At 56.2% G+C, this 22,213-nt stretch overlaps 1 protein-coding gene across 1 annotated transcript in view; it reads right to left on the bottom strand.

Annotated features, from left to right (window-relative positions):
* Window positions 1-22,213, bottom strand: part of LOC137757826 (zinc finger protein GLI2-like) — a 248,414-nt gene that overhangs the window by 175,649 nt on the left and 50,552 nt on the right. The window contains exon 2 of the mRNA XM_068534388.1: window positions 9,180-9,354. Coding sequence (XP_068390489.1) covers window positions 9,180-9,324 — 145 coding nt within the window. The 5' untranslated portion in view covers window positions 9,325-9,354. The remainder of the gene's footprint in view (window positions 1-9,179; window positions 9,355-22,213) is intronic.

The raw sequence follows: 22,213 nt of genomic DNA, 5'->3' as shown, positions 1-22,213 counted from the left end.
CCTGCCCTCATTATCTTCCAAATGTTCCCGAGATCAGATGCCGTGAGACCTGGCCACAAACATAAAATAAATTATCCTCCCCACACCAGTGATAAATGGTTCTATTAGCAAACCAGATTGTTAAACTCCGATATAACAGAACGCAGGAAACCGGGACCCATCCATCCTCCCTCCGGCACATACTGAGTTGCAAATAGGTTATTTTGTGTGTAAATAACACATTAAAACGCAGCATTAGCTGTGTCTTTTGATAGAGAGGAAATTGTTACAAATAAATAATTCCGGACAGGAATGTAAAATAAGCCAGATTTAATAGGGCATGCCTGGTGCAGCCGTGTTAAACATGCCTAAAATGATAAACCCCAGAATATACTAATAGTAAACTAGGCGCTGACATCAAAGTAATGAGGCTGTATTTTCACCAAGCTTTAGAAATGCTAAAATTAGTTTTGACAGAACCAAACATCAGAAAAATGTTTCTAACATAAATACTGTCCTTTTGGGAAGCTGGGGTTGCGGCCAGAAGGGGGGCAGGGCTGGGGGGCAGCTGGGTTCCCCCCGCAACCCATAGGCAGTGCCTGGGAAATCGGTTTCCAGTCCCAATGGTGTCCCTTGGTGACCGTTTGTGCTTCAACTGTCTGGACCTCAGTCTCCACATCTGTAAAATGAACGGATTCGAACCAGATGATCGCTAAAGCTTCTTCCAGTTCAATCGCTGGAAATGACTTCGAAGCTTTCCCCAGACCCTGCAACAGTTTAATATGCAAATGAGCCAGGAGAAATGAAGCTGTGTCTGCTAGGCGGGGCCCATGTCCCGGGGACAAACAAGCCAGGAGCCACAGCAGTGCCTGGGACGCCTTCATGCTGCCAGGGCAGCTCACGTGCCAGCAGACGGCACAGCAATGCGGGTCCGAAGTGCAAACATAAGCCAAGGGGCAGCGGCCAGAGCGCAGACCCCGGGCTGGCCTCGAACGCTGAGGGCAGGAGGGGGTGGGGGAGAAGCCTGCTGTACCGGGGCAAGCGGGCATCCCGTGTGACAGGCGGTGGCAGCCGCTCTGAGTGGCTTCTAGAGCACGAGGTCTCAGCGCCGAGCGTGAGGCCACCCTACGCAAGAGGAAAGCCGGGTCAGATCCACGTCCCCACCACTTACTTGGTCTCCATGCAGGTGCTCTGCTAGCCACTCTCAGAGGCTGTCCCATTTCACCCCATCGTGGCCAGAAGGAGTGACCATTATCATCTCCATCTTCCAGACTTCAGAGCAGTTAACTGACTTGCCCCAGAACACACAGCTAACAAGTGAGGAACTGCAAAGAGGCCACGTTCTTCCCCCACCCCATACTCCACGGAGGACCAGAAGGAGGCTCCAGCCCTCACCCTCCACCCCAGGTACCCCGACCCTCCAGGACACCCCTGCCACCAGAGACCACGCCAGATTGTCATCAAGAGTCATTTCGAGGGAGGGGGAAAAATTTGAAATTGGAGATTAACAGATACACACTACTGTATATAAAATAGATAAACAACAAAGCCCTACTGTGTAGCACAGAGAACTATATTCAGTATCTTGTAATAATCTATAATGGAAAAAAATCTGAAAAAGAGTTATATATATGTATGTGTATAACTGAATCACTTTGCTGTACAGCTGAAACTAACACAGTATTGTAAGTCAACTATACTTCAATTTAAAAAAAAAAGTCATTCAGAACCCACCCTGAAAACGCCCGGGCGGTTGTGCTGTACCCTGCTTCCTGGTTGTGTAGAGCTGTCACAGATAACTGAGCTCTGCTTTCTGGAAAAGCCTTATGGGAACCGGCTGTTCCGTGTGGCTGGGCCTTTAAAACAAGCTCAGAAGCAGCACCAACAGCCATCCTGAAAATCACTTAAATAAGAGTAATTGTCCACTTAGTCACACGTGAGTGCATCCTCGGGCCCAAAGCAAGTGTGCGGCCCAGCCGGGCAGCTCAGGTGGCCAAGGAGGCTGGGCCCACACAGCAAGTTCCCTGCCACCCAGGGAGCCTCGGGACAGGAGCCAGGGCCCAGGAGCAGGCCAGGCCCGAAGGACCCTCGTCCCAGGGGACCTCAGGGGCAGCAGGGGCAGCCGGCCACCCCAGCCCACCGGGCACACAGCTGGCGTGACAGCACCAGACTCACTCCCCTCACTCGGCAGTCACTTACTAGGTGTCTGCCTTGCTGGGGATGCAGTGGTGAACAAACAGCACCCTGTCACAGGGGCATCGGGGCGGGGTGGGGGACTAGGGGAGGCTCAGAAACAGACACACCAGGGACTGAGATACTTAAGGAGGACAGGGCAGGGTGGGGCCTTTGTGACTTGGGATTTCCTGGCCTGAGCATCACAGCGAGAACACCCACCACCTTATTTCCATATTCTGGCATTTGCACAGCATTCTGAGACAGAGGTGGATGCCTCCCCTCTGAGCTAAAATGTACTCTGAAGAAACTTTCCAAGATGCCAGCAGCCAGGGAACAAGACGAAGGGGTGGCCAGGGGGAGCTTAGTGATACGGAGGCCTTAGGTAGCAAGGGAGCGCCGTGCTGACAGCCACGCGGGGCTCCACCCTGCCAGGACTGCCAGCTGCAACTCCCACCGGTTCACCACCTCCGGGGTCTTGTCCCTGCTGTGGCCAATGACCTGGGGAGCCTGTTAAACATACACAAGCCCAGGCCCCGGCCCGGGAGATTCTGTTTCAGCAGGTCTGGGCAGCCTGGGAGTCTGCGTTTATTATAGTCTCCTCACAAGATTCTAAGGTGCGGCCAAGCTTCAGCATCCTCTGATCTGGTCCTACCCTCCAGTGCACAAGGCTGAGTTAACGAGGCTGGGGACGCGCTAAGGTCACCTATCAAGGACCCCCTGCGGGAGCCAAGCAGGAAAGGAACCACCCACGTCTGATTTCCAGCCCAGCACTCCCTCCGCCTTCTTGAGTAGGAAGACACCAGAAATCTAGGCTTCCCACCACCTGCCCGGCCTCGGGAGGTCCACTAGTGAGGGTTACCAGAGAAGGAGAGGCTTTCTAAGTCAGGCAGAGCCTGCAGACCTAGGAAAGGAAAGCTGGTGATGGTTAATAAAGCAAACACTTAACTTGGAGCTCACTTTGTACCCGGCACCTTACATGTGCTAACTCAGGTAATTCCCACAATGCTATGAAGCAGGTACCGCTATTGTGCCCATTTTACAGATGTGGAAACTGAGGCACAGACCTGCCTGAGGCCAGCAAAGCTGGGCCTTAAGCAGGTGGTCTGGATCCAGAGGCTGGGCTGCTTCTGACTGCGACTCCACACTGCCTACAAGGAAAGAGACAGCTCCTACCCCCCAGAGGCCCATGCGAAGCAGGTGTGAGCACGCTGTACGTCGCCTGTAATTTCTGCACAGCCGCTCTGCGTGTAAGTCCCACTCTTCACGTAGAAAGACTTGCCGTGCCTCCCGCTGCTAGGGCACAGAGGGCCCAACATTTAAGAGTGATCAGAATCACCCAGGCTCACTGGGCCCCACTCCCAGGCTCTGCTTCAGGAGGTCTGAGCTGGGGCCCAAGTCCCGAGGATGCTGAAGCTGCCGATGGAGGGGCCACCCTGGGAGCACCCTGGCCAGGACGTGGTGGGCACTCACCACAGATGCGTCATAGGATTGCTAAAGCCTGTCTTGACTTCGGGGACAAGGAAAGCTCACTGGGTCGAGACACAGCTCTGAGCTTTATGGCTCCAGCCCCTCTGATCATCCCAGCCTGGAGGCGTGGGGTGGCTGGGTCTCTGGTGCTCAGCTGAAGCACACAGAGAGGTTCGGAAATATTTTTGGAAAGAAAATCCACTGTTGAAGAGGGAAATGTAACAGCATTAGGGAAGTTTCAGTTTAAAAAAGATGAGAAACATCTGAATCAAACTGCCTTTAAAATTACACCATGTGAAAAATTAAAGGGAAAAATAGCTCTGGGTCAAAATGTGTTTTTAAAGTTTGCTTGATGGCCTCCCAAGTGTTAGCACAACAGCTCAAGAGGCTGGGAAAGCCCCCACCAGCCAAGGTTTCTGCCATCTGGTCTGGCCACAGGGCCGTTTGTCCCTTGGGTACAGCCCTGTGATGCAAAGGTGTTTCTGACGCACATCATGGCCAGGTCGGTAGGGACTCGGTGGAAACACCTAGCCCCGAGCACGTCTAGCCTCCTGAGGCCGGGCGAGCCAGGAGACTTTTAAGGTCCTCCTGCAAAGAAGTCACAGCCCCAGACCTCCAAGAGCTGGAGGGGAGCAGGCGCTCTTAGCCCGCTGGAATGACAAGGATGGTGACAGATGAGACCTGTCCAGGGCTGGTGCAGAGGCTGGACGCTCACACACGGTACCAGCGGGCTGGGCTTTAAGACCCAAATCACCCACGAACAATCTAAAATCACGATCTCAAAGCAGATTCAGGAAGGAGATGCTCAGCGTGGGAGAGGCAGGAGCCCCGAGCCCCAGACCCCGCTGTCCGTGGAAGCAGCAGGTGGCCTTGGGCAAGTCCCCGCCCCACCTCATCTCGGTCCCACCTACACACGGAGAGGCTCTGACCGCCCATGAATCAGATGTGCCAGCCACCCCCCCACCCCCAGCCCAACACCCAGGACCTCCTGCGTGTCCTTTCCAAGCTTTGCTACCAGGGACTCCCACCTCCCTCATCGCCCACCTCCTCGCTCTGGACCCTTACTCCCTTTCTCACTCCAAACAGGGCCAAGGAAGCTGAGTGAGTCTCCAGATATGATCGGTAATGTGCTGGGGGGAATTTAACAACAGGCTCTGGGAGAGGAGAGGGGGCTGAGGCAGCCCTGATGCGTAGGGTTTGCCAGTTTTCGTGGTGCAAATACTCTGACCATGGCAAGGTCAAGTGACCTACCTAAGGTCACAGGTGGCAGAGACAGAAGGAGAGAGTGTACACTCGGCTCTCCCAAGTCGGCACAGTCTGGCTCCAGCGCACCTCTGCCTCTCAGACTTACTTTTTTTTTTTTTTTTTTTTTTGGCCACGCCACCCGGCTTGGGGGATCTTAGTTCCCCGACCAGGGATCGAACCCGGGTCCCCAGCAGTGAAAGCGCTGAGTCCTCATCACTGGACCGCCAGGGAATTCCCCTTACTGACATTCTAATAGTGGGTTCTAGAAGGCTGAAGGTCCTTAAGAACCAAAGGGATGAGTTTCCTATGTGCAATGTACATCACCCCGAGTCCCAACATCTGGACAACCACTGCTAAGGGTACCTCTATGTACTATAAAGTTGTGATAGACAGGCTGGGATCTGGGACCTGGGACCCTTTGCTGCAGTGCCTGCACCTGGACAAACGTCTCCTTGAGCAACAAAATACAAAGAAACTGTAAGGGACTAAAAATAACTGTGTGCATGCTCAGCTGGGGCAAATTATGGACAACAAGATACAAAAAGACCAAAGAAACCCAACTGCCCCTTCTGAAGAGCTGGGAGCAACAGGAGGGTCCTGCGCATGCCCCCTGCACGCAGCACCACCAAGGGGGTGGGCAGAGCACCTAAGGCACCCCTCCAGCCGGACCCCTGGACAGACCCCTACCCTCACCCCATATAAGGAACAAGCTCGCCCCCCCCCAGCAAGCAAGGGAACCTGTTGCTTTTTCTCGCTCCCCCCTGCTACAGCAGGGCCCTGATAAAGCCTTGCCTGAATTTCTTGTCTGGCCCCTAGTCAATTTCAATTGATTGGGGAAGGCCAAGAACCCTGGTCCGTAACAACAGAGGTGAGATATAATCTGCATCCTGCTTTTTTACACTTTAATATTAGAACACAGACACATCCCCCCCCCCCTTATGTCTTGATAAACATTTTCAGGGTCTACATAATGTTCCATTCAACAGCCGTCCCGCAGTTTGATTAATCAATCCCCTATCACTGAACACTTACGATGTTTCCAAACGTTCACAGTTACAAATAATGTAGAAATGAAATCTTTCTGCCTAAAGGTATGCTCAGTCTTTGAACCAAAGTCCTACAATTCCAGGGGTGGGACTGAAGCTCCTGGAACCAGTGGCACTTGGCAGGGGGCAGATGAGGGGTCAGAAGGTGGCCTGCAAGACAGGGTACCTCTCACCTCTGGGCACCTTGCAGAGGTGGGTGATCACTGCCCCGCCAGTTCACAGGGTCTGGCCCTTCTGCATTCCTTACCACATGCCCCCGACATCCTCAGACAGGACTCCCCCTACTCTGGACAGATGTGTAACAGGCCCTGGAACACTGAGCTTGTGTAAGCCATCCTTTCCTTCCAGGAAAGCTGCAAACCACGGTGCGGATCACGGGGACTATCTTGTGGACTCGGAAGGGATAAACTGGGTGTCAGAAGGGCCAGGTGTCCGAGTGGGTGGTCACCTGCTCAGCCACAGGGAATGAGCTCAGTCCTGCCCCTGCCTCAGCAAACAGGCTTCCCAGACCAGGATGGTTACCCCATCTTTTCCAGAAACAGCTCAGGGACAGGGCCCTGGACAGGCAGTTCTCAGCTCCCCGCACCCCTGCCCCAGCCCAGCATGCACCGGGCAGCACTGCCCCTCTCCCAGGCCTCTGTGCAGCCCCCCTGCCCTTCCCACCAGCCCCACGCCGGCGGGCTGAGCTCCCCCCGCCTCCGGCCAGCTCCTCACCAAGGCCACCTTCCCCTGACGTCGCTCAGGGCCACAGGGGACCCTCAGGCACTGCCTCCTGCCAGGCCTGGTGCCGCGTGCTGAGCTCCAGAGCGGAGTGCGAGCATCCTGGCCCTGAGGGGACCTCCGTGTGGGGGACACGCACGAACCCCCTTGTGCTGCCGGGCACCCCATCGCACCTGTCCACAGCCCTACGCCCCTGTGGGCAGAGGGGCCCACAGCAGAGGCTCTCTGGAGCCGTGTGGGACTCCAGTTTGCTGCGTAAAAGAGGAGGCTTGCTCACAGCACCTGTCCCCAGGGGTAAGATTTAAGGAAGATCCGACGTCACGAGATCATACAGACTTGGAATAACATCTGCCAAACATCCCCACAACACAGATTAGGAACACGAGGTCCAGAGGAGGGAACGGCCTGCCACACCGGGACCGGGCCGGGGCTGGAGCGGGGACCCAGGCCAGCGACTTGGGGCTGCACCACCGGCCTACCTTGCCCCACCCGCGGAACGCGGACGTCACGGTCCCCCAGCCCCAGGGGACCCGCTCCAGATGCCACCTGCTCTGCCCTGACTGCAGGACGGCCCTTCCCAGGTGAGCCGTCCAGAGAGGGCTACAGGGAGCAAGGGAGGCACCTGACTCGCTCTGATGACAACGAGCCGCCTGTCCTGGGCGACTGGGCTGAGGGCCACGTCCACCCAGTGTAGGAACCTCACCAGTCAAGCGCTCCCCTGGGGTCGGGCAAGGAGGGGATGGGGCCTGCGGGGTGGGCAGGACCGCATCCTGGGGGGGCGGGTAGAGCGAGGTCGGGTACCTCCGGGGAGCTGCTGCACCCCAAGCTGTAGGCCCGTGGCCTGCCCCCCCAGACCAAGACCCCCTCAAGCATCTGCGATTACTGCCCCATTGCTGACAGCCAGGTCTGATGCCAGAGGACTTCCTTCCCAGTTACGCCCTAATTTCTCTCTAATGACCACCTGAGTCTGTCCTCGGCTACGGGACATGGCGGTGAATTGGGCTGCGTGGCAGCTCACGATCCACTCATGGCTCTGGGCTAGGGAGAGGCCGAGGCGGGGACAGCTGAGGGCCCAGGGGGCGGGTCGGAGATGCGCCGAGGCCACTCAGGCCTCAGAGGCCCATGCGTCTCTGCATCAGGCAGAGGGACAGCTTGAGGTGTCGCCACAGGCCAGGGTGGGCCCTGACCCAGGAGAAGGAACAGACCACTTGCAGAGCCAGCCAGGCCCGGGACAAGCCAGCCCTGGGACCACCGCCAGACCCCCACCCTGGGCCTTCCATCCCCTCCTTCCCCTCATCCCCTGGCTCCCGACACCACCTACGTGTGGTCCACCCTGGGCTTTGGCTCCTTCCTCCGCCCTCACAGAGGGAGGGCCTAGAGAGCCCGGCTCCTAGCAGGGACGGGGGTCAAGGGGTATCACGCAGAGCAGGAGTCCAAATACCCGAAGGTTGGCCTGGGATCTCCCCCTCCTGACCTGGGCCGCACATCCTGATAATGACCTCCAGCTGAGAGTCACGGGGCAAATAAAAACAGTGTAGTAACAATGACCTAGAGGCCCTCCCGTTCACTCTGGAAACACTGACTCCTACCCACTCTGAGCGTCTGTCCGAATCCCTGCGCTCTGGCGCTAAGCTGCGCCCAGCACGGCCCATAGACCGGCTGTCCCAGCATCATCCGAGCGCTGGTTAGAATTTCAGAAACTCAGCCTCGCCCCAACTCACCGACTGGGGGTCTGCACTTGAACAAAGCCCCCCGCGATCTGCAGACATCAACATGTGAGTGGCGTGGCCGGCACTCACACCCCACCCCGGCGAAGGCGCGTTTCCCCCGCTGCTCTGGGAGCCGTGCTTCAGCGGTGAGAGCAACAGGGCATGACTAAATGCACTTGAATAAAAAGGGGAAGAAAAGAAATCTAAGTCTCTCCATTCCTCGGAGACAGAAATAGTTTTGTGGCCTCCAGATGGACCGCGCAGACACAAGGGGAGGTCTCGTCTTCCCGCCAAACTTTCCCAACGGGATGCTGGCACGGACCAGTGGAAACCAGAGACTATTTCTCTTCGGGGCAGTAAAATGAGAGGCTGTGGCTCGGGGGGTCCTTCTGTTATAATTAAGTTGGCCAGAAATTCACCTAAGGATGCTAAATTCCGTACCTGACCCTCTAATTACAGCCAGAAGGGATCAGGAGACAATTACTTTCCAAAATAGCCCTTGGCAGGCCGGAGGCAAGCAGCAGCCTCTCTGGCACATCTGTGCCGACAGAACGCACCCCAGGGCTGCCCCACAGCCCAGAGCCTCCCTTGCCTTCCCTCTCCCCTTCTCCTGCTGGAGCCCGAGATGCCCAAACCCCCGGATTTGGAGCGGCTGGACCTTCGAGATCCACCCGCAGGCATCCATCCCGGTGCCTGGGGTCCCCAGAGCTGGGGCACCCTCCTGCCGCCCCCCCCATAAACCCAGCATGGCCGCCTGATGACATCGGCCTCCCGTCTCATTCAGTCCAAACGGGCTCATGAAAAACACCCCCCGCCAACCATGCAGAACAGAAAGTACCTCCTTGGGTGGCTACCGCGGCCGCCGCCGTGGCCACCGCGAGGGCCGAGGCCTTCCTGCCGGGGTCGGGGAAAGCGACGCCCTCCAGGATCCCACTTTTGGCTTCTTTCTTGTCCGTGGCTGTGGCTGAGGCGGACGTCTCCATCCTAGCCACGCATAGTCCTGGGTGGCAGCCCTGGAGGAGGAGACAAAGACACTCACCAACGCGGCCCCCAGACCCAGCCGGGACCCCGCGCCGACGCAGACTCCCAACCGCCGCCGCCACGCGCTCCTTCTCTGATCACTGCGAAGGAGGGTTTACTTAATTTTGAGAATTCTTCGTTCTGAGATTCATCTGGTCTTCTGAACGACCTCACGGACCACAGCCGAGCGTTTTTCACTGTCTGTTACCCCCGATTTTTCAAATCTAAGCAACAAGTTCCTAGTGCCGTGCGTGGTGACTAGCAAGAACCACCTTGAGAAATGAGGTCAGAAAGTAATGCCCCTCATCTCAGGCTCACAGGACGAGAAAAATCAATACAGGAGCCGCGACTTAGCGGTCCTCAGAGGAAAGCCTTCATTCTCCCGTTTCTTTGCAGCTCACCGGCTCCACCTTTCACTTATGCACGTGTATGTTCGTTCATTCTTTCATTCATTCGTTCATTCCTGCATCCCACAGAGTTTTCATCATTTACTCACTTGCACACATTCAGTCAATAGCTTTTCAAGCCCCTGTTATGCATCAAGCATTGTGCCTGGTGCCGAAGATACAACCCACAGAGTTTACATCCTACTTGGGAGACATAATAAATAAAGGGGGAAGATAAATGTATATTTTGTCCCTCATTAGTGAGAGAGAAGGAAAGAAAGCAGAGGGGCAGGATAGAGCGGGGTGGGAAGGGCAGGGGGGCTGCTGCCCTGCTTCTCTGAGGAGGGGATGGGATGCCACATGAGGGTCTGAGGGAGCCCACGGCAGCCAGAGGGCAGGGGCGGGAGCCGCGGGCCTGGTGGGGAGGAGGCCGGCTCGTTGAAGGAGCAGCAGGAAGGTGGGTGCCAGCCCTGGAGGGTTCTGGGCAGAAGGGGGGTGTGACAGGACTCAAAGTACAAAGGGGTCACTCTGCCAGTGCGTGGAGGGCAGATTTGGGGGATGGCGCACGACTGCAGTGACCCGGGGAGATGCTGGTTGTCTGGGTTAAAGGGACAGTGGCTCTGAAGGCAGAGCCCACAGGCCTTGCTCGGGCTTGGACGTGGGGTGTGCTAGAAAGCGGAGTCGTCGTGGGTTACGAGAGAGGAACCGGGGGATGCGGGGCCCGGGTAACGCTCCATCTCCAGCTGGCTGGTGGGTCAGAAGCAAGCGTTTTACTAAGTGATGCTTCATCATGTACAGATACTGCGAATTCAGTATTTGTATCAAATATTACAGAATAGACATTTGAAAGCCAATTTTCTTAAAAGAATGGGGGTAGTGTCAAAGATGGCTCCGATTTTTGGCTGAGCACTTGGACGACGGCACGGTGGTGCCGTTTGCTGGGATGGAGCACAGTGGGTGAGAAGCAGGTTCGGGGGCAAAAACCAGGAGCCAGGTTGGGGCCGTGTTAAGTCTGAGACGCCTATTAAGACATGCAGAGACTGAAACAGGAAGGTCCTACTGCAGAGCACAGGGAACTCTATTCAATAACCTGTGATAAACCATCATGGAAAAGAATATGGAAAAGAATATATATGTAAAACTGAATAACTTTGCTGCACAGCAGAAATTAACACAATGTTGTAAATCAACTATACTTCAATAAAACATTTTTGCAAATGGCACTATTTCATTCTTTTTAATGGCTGAGTAATATTCCTGGAGATTGTCATACTGAGTGAAGTAAGTCAGACAGAGAAAGAGAAATATCATGTAAAGAGAAAGATATCGCTTCTATGTGGAATCTAAAAAGAAATGATACAAATGAACTTATTTACAAAACAGACACAGACTCACAGACTTAGAGAACGAACTTATGGTTACCAGGAGGAATGGTGGGGGGAAGGGGTACTTAGGGAGCTGGGGATTGACATGCACACACGGCTACATTTAAAATGGATCACCAACAAAGGCCTACTGTGTAGCACAGGGAACTCTGTTCAATACTATATAACCACCTAAATGGGAAAAGAATTTGAAAAAGAAAAGATACATGTATTATGTATAACTGAATCACTTTAGTGTACACCTGAAACTATCACAACATTGTTAATCAACTCTACTCCAATAGAAAATAAAGTTTTTTAAAAAAATTTTTTTAAAGATAGGCAAGACTGTTGGAAATGCAAGGCAGAGCTTGGGGAGAGGCAGAGGCTAGAGATGGGAATATGGCAGCCACAGGGCAAGATCTCCAAGGGAGAGGGCAGAGGGGAGAAGTAGAGAAAGTTCCAGAACGAGACACGGGGCATTCCAACATTTCCAGGAGGGAGAAGAAAAACCAGCCAAGGAAGTGAGCAGGGATGGAGGAGCAGGAAGGAAGAGAAAGTAAAATCACCGGGAGAGTGTGTGGGCCGGGAGTCCAACCCAAGAAAGAAATGCCAGGAAGGACTATCTCCATCACAGCTGCGCGGTGGTGACCAGGGCCCAGGTGGGCTCAGGGAGAGACAGAGGCACAGACATTTAGTCAGGAATCTTTGCCACGAAAAGAAGAAGAAAATGGGCAGCCACTGGAGAGAGCAGAGGAGGTCCACAGCTGCTGTTTCAGAAAGAAGGCAGGTGGGTCTGCACGCCGGTGGGAGGAGAGGGCTCTGGGCAGAGCCCGTGGATCGCGGGTGGCAGAAACCAAAGGCGATGGTCAGCTCCACCCCCGGCGGCTGCAAATCTTACATCCGCAGGCCCCAGAACTTCACCTTTTAAAAGTCTGCACGACACCCTCATGGTTTTCTAAGCAAAAAGTGGGAGTATACAAGAGTGATGGGTGTGAAGCCAGAGGCGGCTGCAGCCTGGCCAGCCTGCTAAGCGAACAGCCCAAGCTCTGAACCTCCCGGATTTACCTCACCCAGCAGACTGTCTGGTTTCCAGTCTTGCAAAACCCCCGTCCAGAAAACCCAAGATGGATGAGGGACAGGGAAATCTCCCTGAGGATTCGGGTGAGTTATAGGGTTTCCTCTGGCTTGGAGATTTCGGGATCGCCAGCTGATCCTTTAAGCCTATTTGTATAATCTGTGCTGTAAGAGGCTGGCTGGCCGAGCGGCCACCAGCAAGAGCCCTTGGGCCGCCTGCTCCACCTTCTTTACCCCTTAGCCTGGCCGCAGGGACCACCCCTCCCATCCACCTGCCGGCACTTTGGGCCACCGCCCTACCCCATCCTCACCCCCCCATATGATCAGCTGCGATTCCCATCATTTCACCCGCAAAGCACCTGGCCCGCGGGGCCTCTCCCAGCTGGCTGCTCTGCCTTCTGGGTCCTGGGCACCTTCACGCCACCTCTGGTCCCCCTCCAGGTCCCCCTCTACCCTACAGCCAAGCACCTTCCCCGAACCAAATCTGGCCGAGGCCTTGCTGAGCCCTTGGGGCCTTCAGGCAAAGTCTTCCTGGGTCTACCTGCAGCCTCCTCATCTCCCCCCACCCTTCACAAGCAGCCAGCCCTGACCCTGGAACACCCACCAGAAACCCTTCACCCTTTCTGTGTGATGGACTCCTACTCTTCCTTCAAGATGCCACTCAGATGTCACCTCCTCTGGGAAGCCCCCCAGCTCCTCCCCAATCATGGTCACTTCTGCTTCCAGATCCCTACAGCATCCCATCACCCCCATCTGTATTCATCATCACCACCAGGTCCAGAGCTGCTCCCCACTCAGGCTGCCACAGAGCAACAGCTCAGGAATGCCGGGCAAGGACCGTGCACCTCTGAGGCAGGAAATCACAGCTCTTGGAAATACGAGTGATTTTGTGAACAATCTGGGTTTTCTTCCCAAGAAGCTCAGGTGAAGAAATTTAGGCTCAACTTTGAAACACACCTTGAATTTGGAAGTAAGGACAAAAATCAAAATAATAGCTGGAACGACAAACCTTGAACAAGCATTTACCAGGTGCCAAGTTCTTTGCAAGAATGAGTTCATTTAATCCTCACAACACTTTACATAGGAAGAAACCAATGCTCAGAGATTAAAAAAAAAAGAGGTTCAGTCAAGAAAGGACCACGACAACTTCTGATAAGGGACATGAGGAGCCTGGAAAGAAGAGGGCCTGAGGGTTTTCTTGGGGCCCAGCAGCTGCAGCTGCCTCATGCCAACATCCCCCCCCACCTTATGTTGTCAGAGGGGATGGCATCCTCCCGATTCTTACAGAGGAAAAGGTGAGCTGCCCAAAGCCACTGTCCACGGAGGGAGAGGGGCCAGGTCTAGAGCCAGGTCCTCTGGCTGGGATGCTGCCCGAAGCCTCAGAGCGAGGCCACCCCAGGACCAGGTGGACAGAGTAGCAGGGAGGGGATGTATTCAGATTCCCACGACCCACACAGCAGTGGGGCTGGGAGTGCCTGGGCTTCCATGAGCGTCCATGGGGAGCTGACCCGGCTGGGGTGGGAGGTGTCCCCTGAAGGGACCACTGTGTCACAGGCCTCGTTTTCTACAGATCAGCCACGGCCCTCCCCCTCCCCTCCCCTTCCCTTCCAGGAGAGGAAGGCAGCAGACAGAGCCGGGAGGCTGCGTAAGTCACAGGAATTACCGGGATTAGCACAATTTCTGGGTAAACACCAGGCGCCCAGGGTCCCAGGAAGCCCAGCTGGGGCCAGCAGGGCGGGGCGTCGGGTCCCCAGACCTCAGCTGGCGGCCTGTGGTGTATGCTGGGGGACTTCCCATGGGCTCCACAAAAGGTTCCGGAACAAGTGGGGCTGAGAGCACAGTGCCCACCAGGGCAAGGAGAGAGTCAACACCTCCACATTCCCCGGGAAGCCACGCTCCTGGGCTTCTGCCGGGGAAAGGGGGGACACCGGACCTGCAGCCAGGAGAAGCTCCCTTTCCATTTGGAGCTGCACACAGGGCCCTTGCCCCTCAGGGTCTCTGGCAGCACCCCGAGCCTCTGGAAACACTCCTGGTCCTTCTCCTGCCGATTCTGATGCCACAGGTTCAGGCAGAGTGTGGGGGGCAAGATATCCAAACTTTTAAAAAAAGCTGCACGGGTGTTTCTGACGCGCAGGCAGGTTTAGCAGAAACTACATGGGGTCCGAAGACCGCTTCCAGCTTCTGGATAGTCGGTTCCAACTAAAGCAAATGGATGGAAGTAAACGGAGTTTATCTTTGTTAATTTAGAACCGGAAGTTGGTGTTTCCCTCAGGCATGAAGGTGGGTAAAAGGCATAGTGCCTGTGAGCCTGCCACCAGCATAAGCCACGGGTGTGCTCACACCACGTCATGGGACATCACCTGTGCTCACCACGGTGTTGCGCTCAAGGTCAAGGTCGGCGTTAGACACCACCCCCCCGACCTTGTCAGTTGTGCCAGCAAAGAAGCACATCTATTAACCTATGATCGCTGCAGTCAGTACAATTGGCCTCCTTCGTAATCCTACGCATTTTATTTTTTTACTGAAGTATAGTTGATTTACAATGTTGTGTTGGTTTCAGGTGTATAGCACAGAGATTCTTTTCCCTTATAGGCTATTACAAGATATTGAGTAGAGTTCCCTGTGCTGTACGGGAGGTCCTTGTTGGTTATTTTAAATAGAGTAGTGTGTATATGTTAATCCCAAACTCCTAATTTATCCATCCCAATCCTATGCATTTACAGCATTATTCTGAGGAGGGGGCCACAGCACAGAAAAGATGAAGAACTTGGAGTGAAACGACTGGCTTGAAGAATAAATTAATAATCAGAGGTCTTCCCTGCTGGCTCAGTGGTTAAGAGTCCGCCTGCCAATGCAGGGGACACGGGTTCGAGCCCTGGTCTGGGAAGATCCCACATGCCGCGGAGCAGCTAAGCCTGTGCGCCACAACTACTAAGCCTACGCCCTAGAGCCTGCAAGCCACAACTACTGAACCCGCACACCACAACTACTGAAGCCTGCGCACCTAAGAGCCAGTGCTCCACGACGAAGAGTAGCCCCCGCTCGCCACAACTAGAGAAAGCCCGCGCACGGCAACAAAGACCCAACGCAGCCAAAAATAAATAAATTTATTAAAAATAAAATAATCAGAGGAGAATGAGCAAATCGCTCTGAGCCCTGCAATCCCACCACCTGGCTGCTTTGAGCTCTCCTGATGAGTGAGTCACAGGAACAAGAGCATCTTCCCCAGGCGAAATCAATCTCCGGGAGAGAGGCGAAACCTCGCTTCCCAGCGATCCCGGCCATCTCGGGGCCCTGGCGTTCTCACCTCCTGTCTGATCTCACCCGTGCGGCACACTGCCTGGGCCCCACACGCGTGGGCACACACGCAGAGCATGCACAACCAACAGCAACGACCGTGACCACGTACACAGTCACCTGTGTGAGCGTGGGCACACATACACACACTGTCACACGTTCATATAGGGCCACCCACAAGTGCACACAGTTACATACAGATGCACACACCACATGCACGCACACACACATACATGTATGTGTAGAGAGATACAGACACACACCCATACACGTACACATAATAAACACCCGGCCAGCCTTGATCATAGACTTATTTTTGTGATCAAATGAGATAAAATGCGTGAAAGTTCCTGGAGTGAAAAATGCGTTTCCAATGCAACACTGATGAAAGGTAATAATAATTAACAATTGGGGTTTTAATAATTAATTAATTTATTTATTTTTGGCTGCGTTGGGTCTTCATTGCTGCGCGCGGGCTTTCTCTAGTTGTGGCGAGTGGGGGCTTCTCTTCACTGCGGTACGCGGGCTTCTCATTGCGCTGGCTTCTCTTGTTGCGGAGCACAGGCTCTAGGTGCACGGGCTTCAGTAGTTGTGGCACGCAGGCTCAGTAGTTGTGGCTCGCAGGCTCTAGAGCGCAGGCTCAGTAGTTGTGGCGCACGGGCTTAGTTGCTCCGCGGCATGTGGGATCTTCCCGGACCAGGGCTTGAACCCGTGTCCCCTGCATTGGCAGGCGGATTCTTAACCACTGCACCACCAGGGAAGTTCTGGTAATAATAATTATAACGACACTGTAACTAAAAAGATGGCAGCAGACTCTCTCTCTCGTGGCCCCAAGGTCCCGAGGACTCGTCAACATCCTCCCTGAGTGGATGGATGACTGAGTCTTTCCATCTCCCGTCACCTCAGTGTTGCCACCTGGAAAATGGACATTCTAAAGGGCGCTTGAGACCCTAGGGACAGCCATCCAGCACCACAGTGCCAGGGCAGCCACGGGAAAGCAAAGGGCGTCCTAGCCCGTCATGCTGGAGGCGTTAGGGAGCCAGACATGGGCATCGGCTCAGCCCCCCTGGATCAAACTGACACTCGCTTTCCCATCCTGAAGGGACAGAGAAGGGGGTGAGGGGAGGGTTCCCCAGGACGGCGCCAAGCTGGGGACGCTCTGCTTGCCCTTCACGGCCAGGGACAAAATAACCTTCTTTTAAATGTGTGTATTTTCCTCTCCAGAGTGAGAGACGCTGATGCTCGGGCCAGCGCGGCCCACATCCGCGGTGTGTCCAGCCACACGGCTCTCCCTCCCTGAGCCTCCGTCCCCTCCCTGTAACACAGAGCACCCTCCCTGCTCCCAGCATGGTTAAGAAGGCCGTGAACACCCTGCAGCAGTGGCTCTGCAGACATCGGGTCCCCAGGGGGGCTTGGCCCAAGGCTGGCCAGGCAGGCGAACCTCTACAAGCGGGCACCCTTTTCCAAGGAAGACAGGATTGGGGGAGACCGAGGTTTAGTGAGGAGTTGTGCCTCTGGGGTCTCGGACACACCTCTGCAGCGCCAGCCGGCCAGCCTGGCTGCCGCAACCCCAGCTGCTCCCAGGCGCTTCAGGTCAAAGGCCTCCCCTCTACCCACTGTGGCCAGAGGCGGCACCATGCAGAAACCACTCTCCTAGCGGGGCACCTGCTTCTTTACCGTTCCTTAAATGTATTTTTCCAAGTAGGAAAGCTCCCTCACGTGCCCAGCCCCTGGCTTGCTGGTGCAGGAAAACAGATCATGACCCCAATGCACCGACTTGCTGGGCCAGAACAGCAGCCACGGAGGCCCCACCGATGGGAAATGCAGCAGCCAGCCTCAGATAAGGGGAGATGGGCATCAGGAGGGCCGGAGCTGGGCAAGAGACTTTTTCTTTCCGGGAGGGTGTGGGTAAGAGCTCACCCTTCAGGTGGCATCGCAGCTTCCACTCGCTTGCACGCGGCTTCACTCCCTGAAAATACCAGGTCGTCTCTATGCCCCTGCCTCTGTCCCATTGCTTTCCTGCCCAGAACATTCTCTCCTCCCTGCTCTACGCAAGGAAGCCACGCTTTAAAACTTGGGAAGCCTGCCCTAACGCCCTCCCACCTGAACCCTAGTCAGAGCCAACCCACCTCCTGGTGCTGCTTCTGAGACTTTGACAACACCCCCTGCACACGTCAGCAGCAGCCGGCACCTTCAGAAGGGGACACACGGGGAGGGCAGACTCTGGAGAAAGGAGGTCCACGTTCGCATCCCAGCGCTACCTAGAGCAATGGATAAGAACCGAGTCCCCGGGGCTTCCCTGGTGGCGCAGTGGTTGAGAATCTGCCTGCCAATGCAGGGGACACGGGTTCGAGCCCTGGTCTGGGAAGATCCCACATGCCGCGGAGCAACTAGGCCCGTGAACCACAATTACTGAGCCTGCGCGTCTGGAGCCTGTGCTCCGCAACAAGAGAGGCCGCGATAGTGAGAGGCCCGCGCACCGCGATGAAGAGTGGACCCCGCTTGCCGCAACTAGAGAAAGCCCTCGCACAGAAACGAAGACCCAACACAGCCATAAATAAATAAATAAATAAAATTAAAAAAAAAAAAAGAAGAACCGAGTCCCCCCAAGCCTCAGTTTCCTCATCTGTAAAATGGGGATGACAACGGCGTGTCCCTCACGGAGAGGATTAAGAACACAGGGCCTGGCATATACAGGGGTCCCGACTCAAATGCTCACCACGTTATCCTAACTGCAGCCCCAGCGAGACCACCCACCTGTCTGCCAACTGGGGCAGGAAGACCTGACCCAGGGGCCCCGGCACCGGCAGGAGGCCTGTCCGAGACTGGACAAGGCATCCCGTGGCCCCCCTTCCTCTCCATCCTGACCCCCCACCACAGGTGTCTGGGCCTCTGGGCTCTAACGTGCAGACGCTCAGGTGGGCATCTCTCTGAACGTGCTGTCCTGCTGACTCCAAATGCTGCTGTCTGTCCCCTTCCTCCGTGGACAGGCCCAAAGCAGCAGAAGTCCCGAGCAGGGGCCGGGGTCTCTCCCCGCCCCGCCCCCCCGGCAGGCGGCCAGCAGAGGCAGGCCCAGCTCGGCCCCTGGGCGCGCCGTCTGTGAGGTGAACAAGGGGCCTGCTGTGCAGCCGCCAGGCCAGACCCAGATATTTTAACAGCTGCATTGTGTGCTTCTGAGGCGCGATTCCTGAGCCGGGGGAAAAACAAGCTCTGCCTCTGCCCCAAGGAGGAGAAACAGACGGCCCTGGGCAGGCTGCAGGCCGGGAAGGTGCCCACCCGCAGGGGCCCGCCGGTGGAGGGCACGGCGGGAACAGGCCTGGCGTACGGGCATCACCGGCACCAAGGCCCCTGCCAGGGCCCCTTCATCCGAGCCTGGGGAGGGGCGGGAGGCAAGGACAGAGACCCAGTGAGTGGAGAAAACCCCCGAAGGAGGCTCTGAGGCGGGAAAAGGACCAGAAAGGCGGGGAAGTGGCTGCATAACGAGGTCCAAATACTCTCCATGGCACCAAGGCCCCACTCCAGGATCTGCCCCCATCCACCCCTCCAGGCTCACTGCCCCCCAGGTCCCCCCCCCAAAATCGCCCAGTTTAACACACTTCCAGCTCTGCCTGCAATGCTACTTCCCCAGAGCCTGCCCTGCCAGCCCCCCACCAGGCCAGTTCTGCCTTGTGCCCCCCGAGGGCAAACTCCCGCATCACTGTATTCTTTTATTTTTTTTCTTTTGGCCACGTGGCCTGTGGGATCTTAGTTCCCTGACCAGGGACCGAACCTGCACCCCTGCATTGGAAGCGTGGAGTCTAAACCACTGGACCGCCAGGGAAGTCCCAACGTGACTGTACTCTGAGTATCACTGCCGTGGCCACCCCCGTTATGCCGGCCCCGGACAAAGGCTTAGTCCACGTTTGATGACTGACTCAACACACAAACTGAGAGAACTCTCCTCTTCTCCTAGCCTCCCCTCAAGCCTCGATGCCCACAAGGCTCTGGGGCTCTTGGGACCCAGCAGCACAGGGGAGGTGGACGACAGCATAGGCTGGCTGTGAGGCCAGGAGGGGGGGCTGTCATCAACCCCTAATGTCTGTCACAGGCAGTGTTTGCCAGCTCAGCGATGAAAAAGGTCTTCAGGGCAAAACCGCTACTGGCATATGAACTGCACCCCTTCCCTTAACGCGTAAACCCTTGGGAGGGAAGGCTTTGCCATGGACAGTGCCGAGGACCCAAGTCTATGGAAACTTACCTCCTGTGCTGTAAGCTCACACCTTCTCAAGACAAATAAAAAATTGAGCGTTTGTTGGTTAAAAGTTGCTTTTTGAGCCATTACGCATCCCAAGGAGCTCTTTGCTCCTAGTGGAACTGTAGGCTGGGGAATGGCATTTTGGAGTCAGAGGCACGGTACAGGTGGCTTTCCCACGTCCTTCTAATCATAACCCAAACCACGGCCCCTAGGTGCAGGGGGACCCTGGCCTCGGCCCAGGTGTGGGAGGGCGGGGGTGGGGCTGTTGCAGACCCAGGACAAATCTCTCCAAACATCTCGGCGCAAGCGACCAAAGTCACAGAGGCTCTCCTGAGCAGCGGCCTGGGCAGCGCTGGCCCCCAGCTGGGTGGCAGGGGCAGCTCTGAGCTGGCTGCAGGAAGAGGCTTAACTTGTCCAGAGGTGGAGAGGACCTTGGTCTGATTTCCCTGCTTTAGGCCTGCTGAGGACCCTTGGCATCACGAGGCTGCCAGGCAAGGAGCCCCTTTATGGCCCAAAACACATCTTCCTGTGATCCCAGAGTCCAGCACCAAGACAAGCCTCCAGAGGTCACCTGGTCCAGTCCCCTGCCCAGGCAGCTCATACACAGAGCAGCCCCTTCCTTGCCAACGATGCAAAGGAACTATCACGAGGCTCCTTACCAGTTCATGCCTCAGCTGGCTGGCCTCAGCTGACCACATCACTCCCCTGTCCGAAGAGCACCGTGACTCGCTCTCTGTGCAACTCTGGGTAAGTGTCCCCCCATCTCTGGGCTCAGCGCCCCACCAGTGAGATGGGCAGGCAGGACCCCCCGGGGAGTGTCATGTCATGCCACAATTGGGTAGCAACAGGAATTTGGGCACGTGGGGAGCACAGACAGGACACAAGTAAACAGACCCCAGCCACCTGCATCCATGGACCAGCAAGTGTATACTGAGCACCAACCATCTCCTAGGCTTGAGGTCTCCCTCTCCGCAGGTGGTGCTGGGCCTGGGGTAGGGAGCAGAGCAGGGTGGGGAGGGCTGGCTGCAGACCTAGGGCAGCTGCTCTGCCCTCACGGCTCTGGGGGGAACCAGGCCAGTGGGTGGGCCGGCATCTCCTGCTTCAGCCTGCACAGCACCCTGCTCTGACTTGCCCGGCCACGGCCCTCCCCACATGGCCCAGGCGATGCCCGCACCAAGCTCTTCCGTCTGTGTCTCTATCAGACTCAGCCACGGGCTTTCCCCAGGCTGTGCCAGCACCACCCTGGCCACTGAAGCCAACAGGAGTGTCCTGCCTTTGGCTGGCAGCTGTGCACACCTGCTAAGCTGTCCCAGGTGGGACTGGGACCCTGACCGGCCAGTCCCACCTCTCCTGGGCTTCCTGCACGCCTGGGAGCCCACATGCCCGCACTCTCCCTTCCCGTCCCCTGGCCGTCACACATCACAGCCCAAACCGGTTGTCTGGGCCCCCAGGCCCGGGACCTGACCCCTACCCAGCCCTAGGCGGGTGGGCTGCAGCCTGAGGACCTGCCCACTCAGGGAGGCCAGGGAAGTCCCAGGGCTCCACGACTCAGGACAAGAGTGAGATCACCATTTCCCGAGGGCCCACTGTGTGGCAAGCCTGGGCTGTGACCCTGATCACAAAGGTGAATTAAACACAGCACTGCTCTCCCAGAGCGCCCAGCCAAGGGGGGACAGTCCTGAAAGGAGACAGACAGTGACAATGAGAATAAGCTTCCTGATAGACTAGCTCAGGAGGCCACAGGGGGCCTGAGCTAACCTGAGGGAGGTCAGGGAGGGCTTCCTGGAGGAACAGGTGAATAAGCATCTTCAAAGGGAGGACAGGCGAGGTCCAGAAAGGTCTGCTAAAGCAGATGGAGGGCAGTGTCTGGGCAGCGAGCGGGAAGCCTGAGGCCAGTGTCCAGCAGAGGGTGAGTACTGACCCTCGGAGCCTGCGGAAAACTGCACATCTGGGCACACGGAACCCCCAAGGCCCACGCCCTCCCTACCTCTTCAGCCTTGTTCCCACCAACTCAGACCTTGTCCTTCACACTGGGGTGTTTCCAGAAGTCTGCAACCCCCAGACACCACCTGTCAGCCTCTGCGATCATGCTCTCCCCACCCCTGCCCAATGAACTCCTGTTTATACCTTGAAGCCTAAGGCCAGCACCACCTCCCCCAGGAGGGCTTCCCACATCACACAGCTCTCGGGAGACACTTCCAGTCTCTGCTTAACCATCTCTCCGGGTGCTCTGGCTCTTTGACATTTGCTCCCAGCCCGTGACACACTGCCCAGCACACGGTCAGTGTCCTACAAATGTGCAATGAGTGGGAGCCATCAGGGTAATAAACCCAGCATTCTGAAGTCAGCCGTCTCCTAAACCGTCCCCCGCTACTGCCTGCCAGTCGATGGCTGTTAAAGTTATTTAACTTGTCCCTGAGAGTCTGACAGAAAGAGGCAGCCTAGAAGGTGCCTGATAGAACTCACTACCTGAAATTCTACCATTAGAGAGTCA

Source organism: Eschrichtius robustus, unplaced genomic scaffold (genome assembly GCF_028021215.1).
Source record: "Eschrichtius robustus isolate mEscRob2 unplaced genomic scaffold, mEscRob2.pri scaffold_502, whole genome shotgun sequence".
Classification (NCBI taxonomy): domain Eukaryota; kingdom Metazoa; phylum Chordata; class Mammalia; order Artiodactyla; family Eschrichtiidae; genus Eschrichtius; species Eschrichtius robustus.
This window is presented reverse-complemented; position numbering and strand designations above follow the sequence as displayed.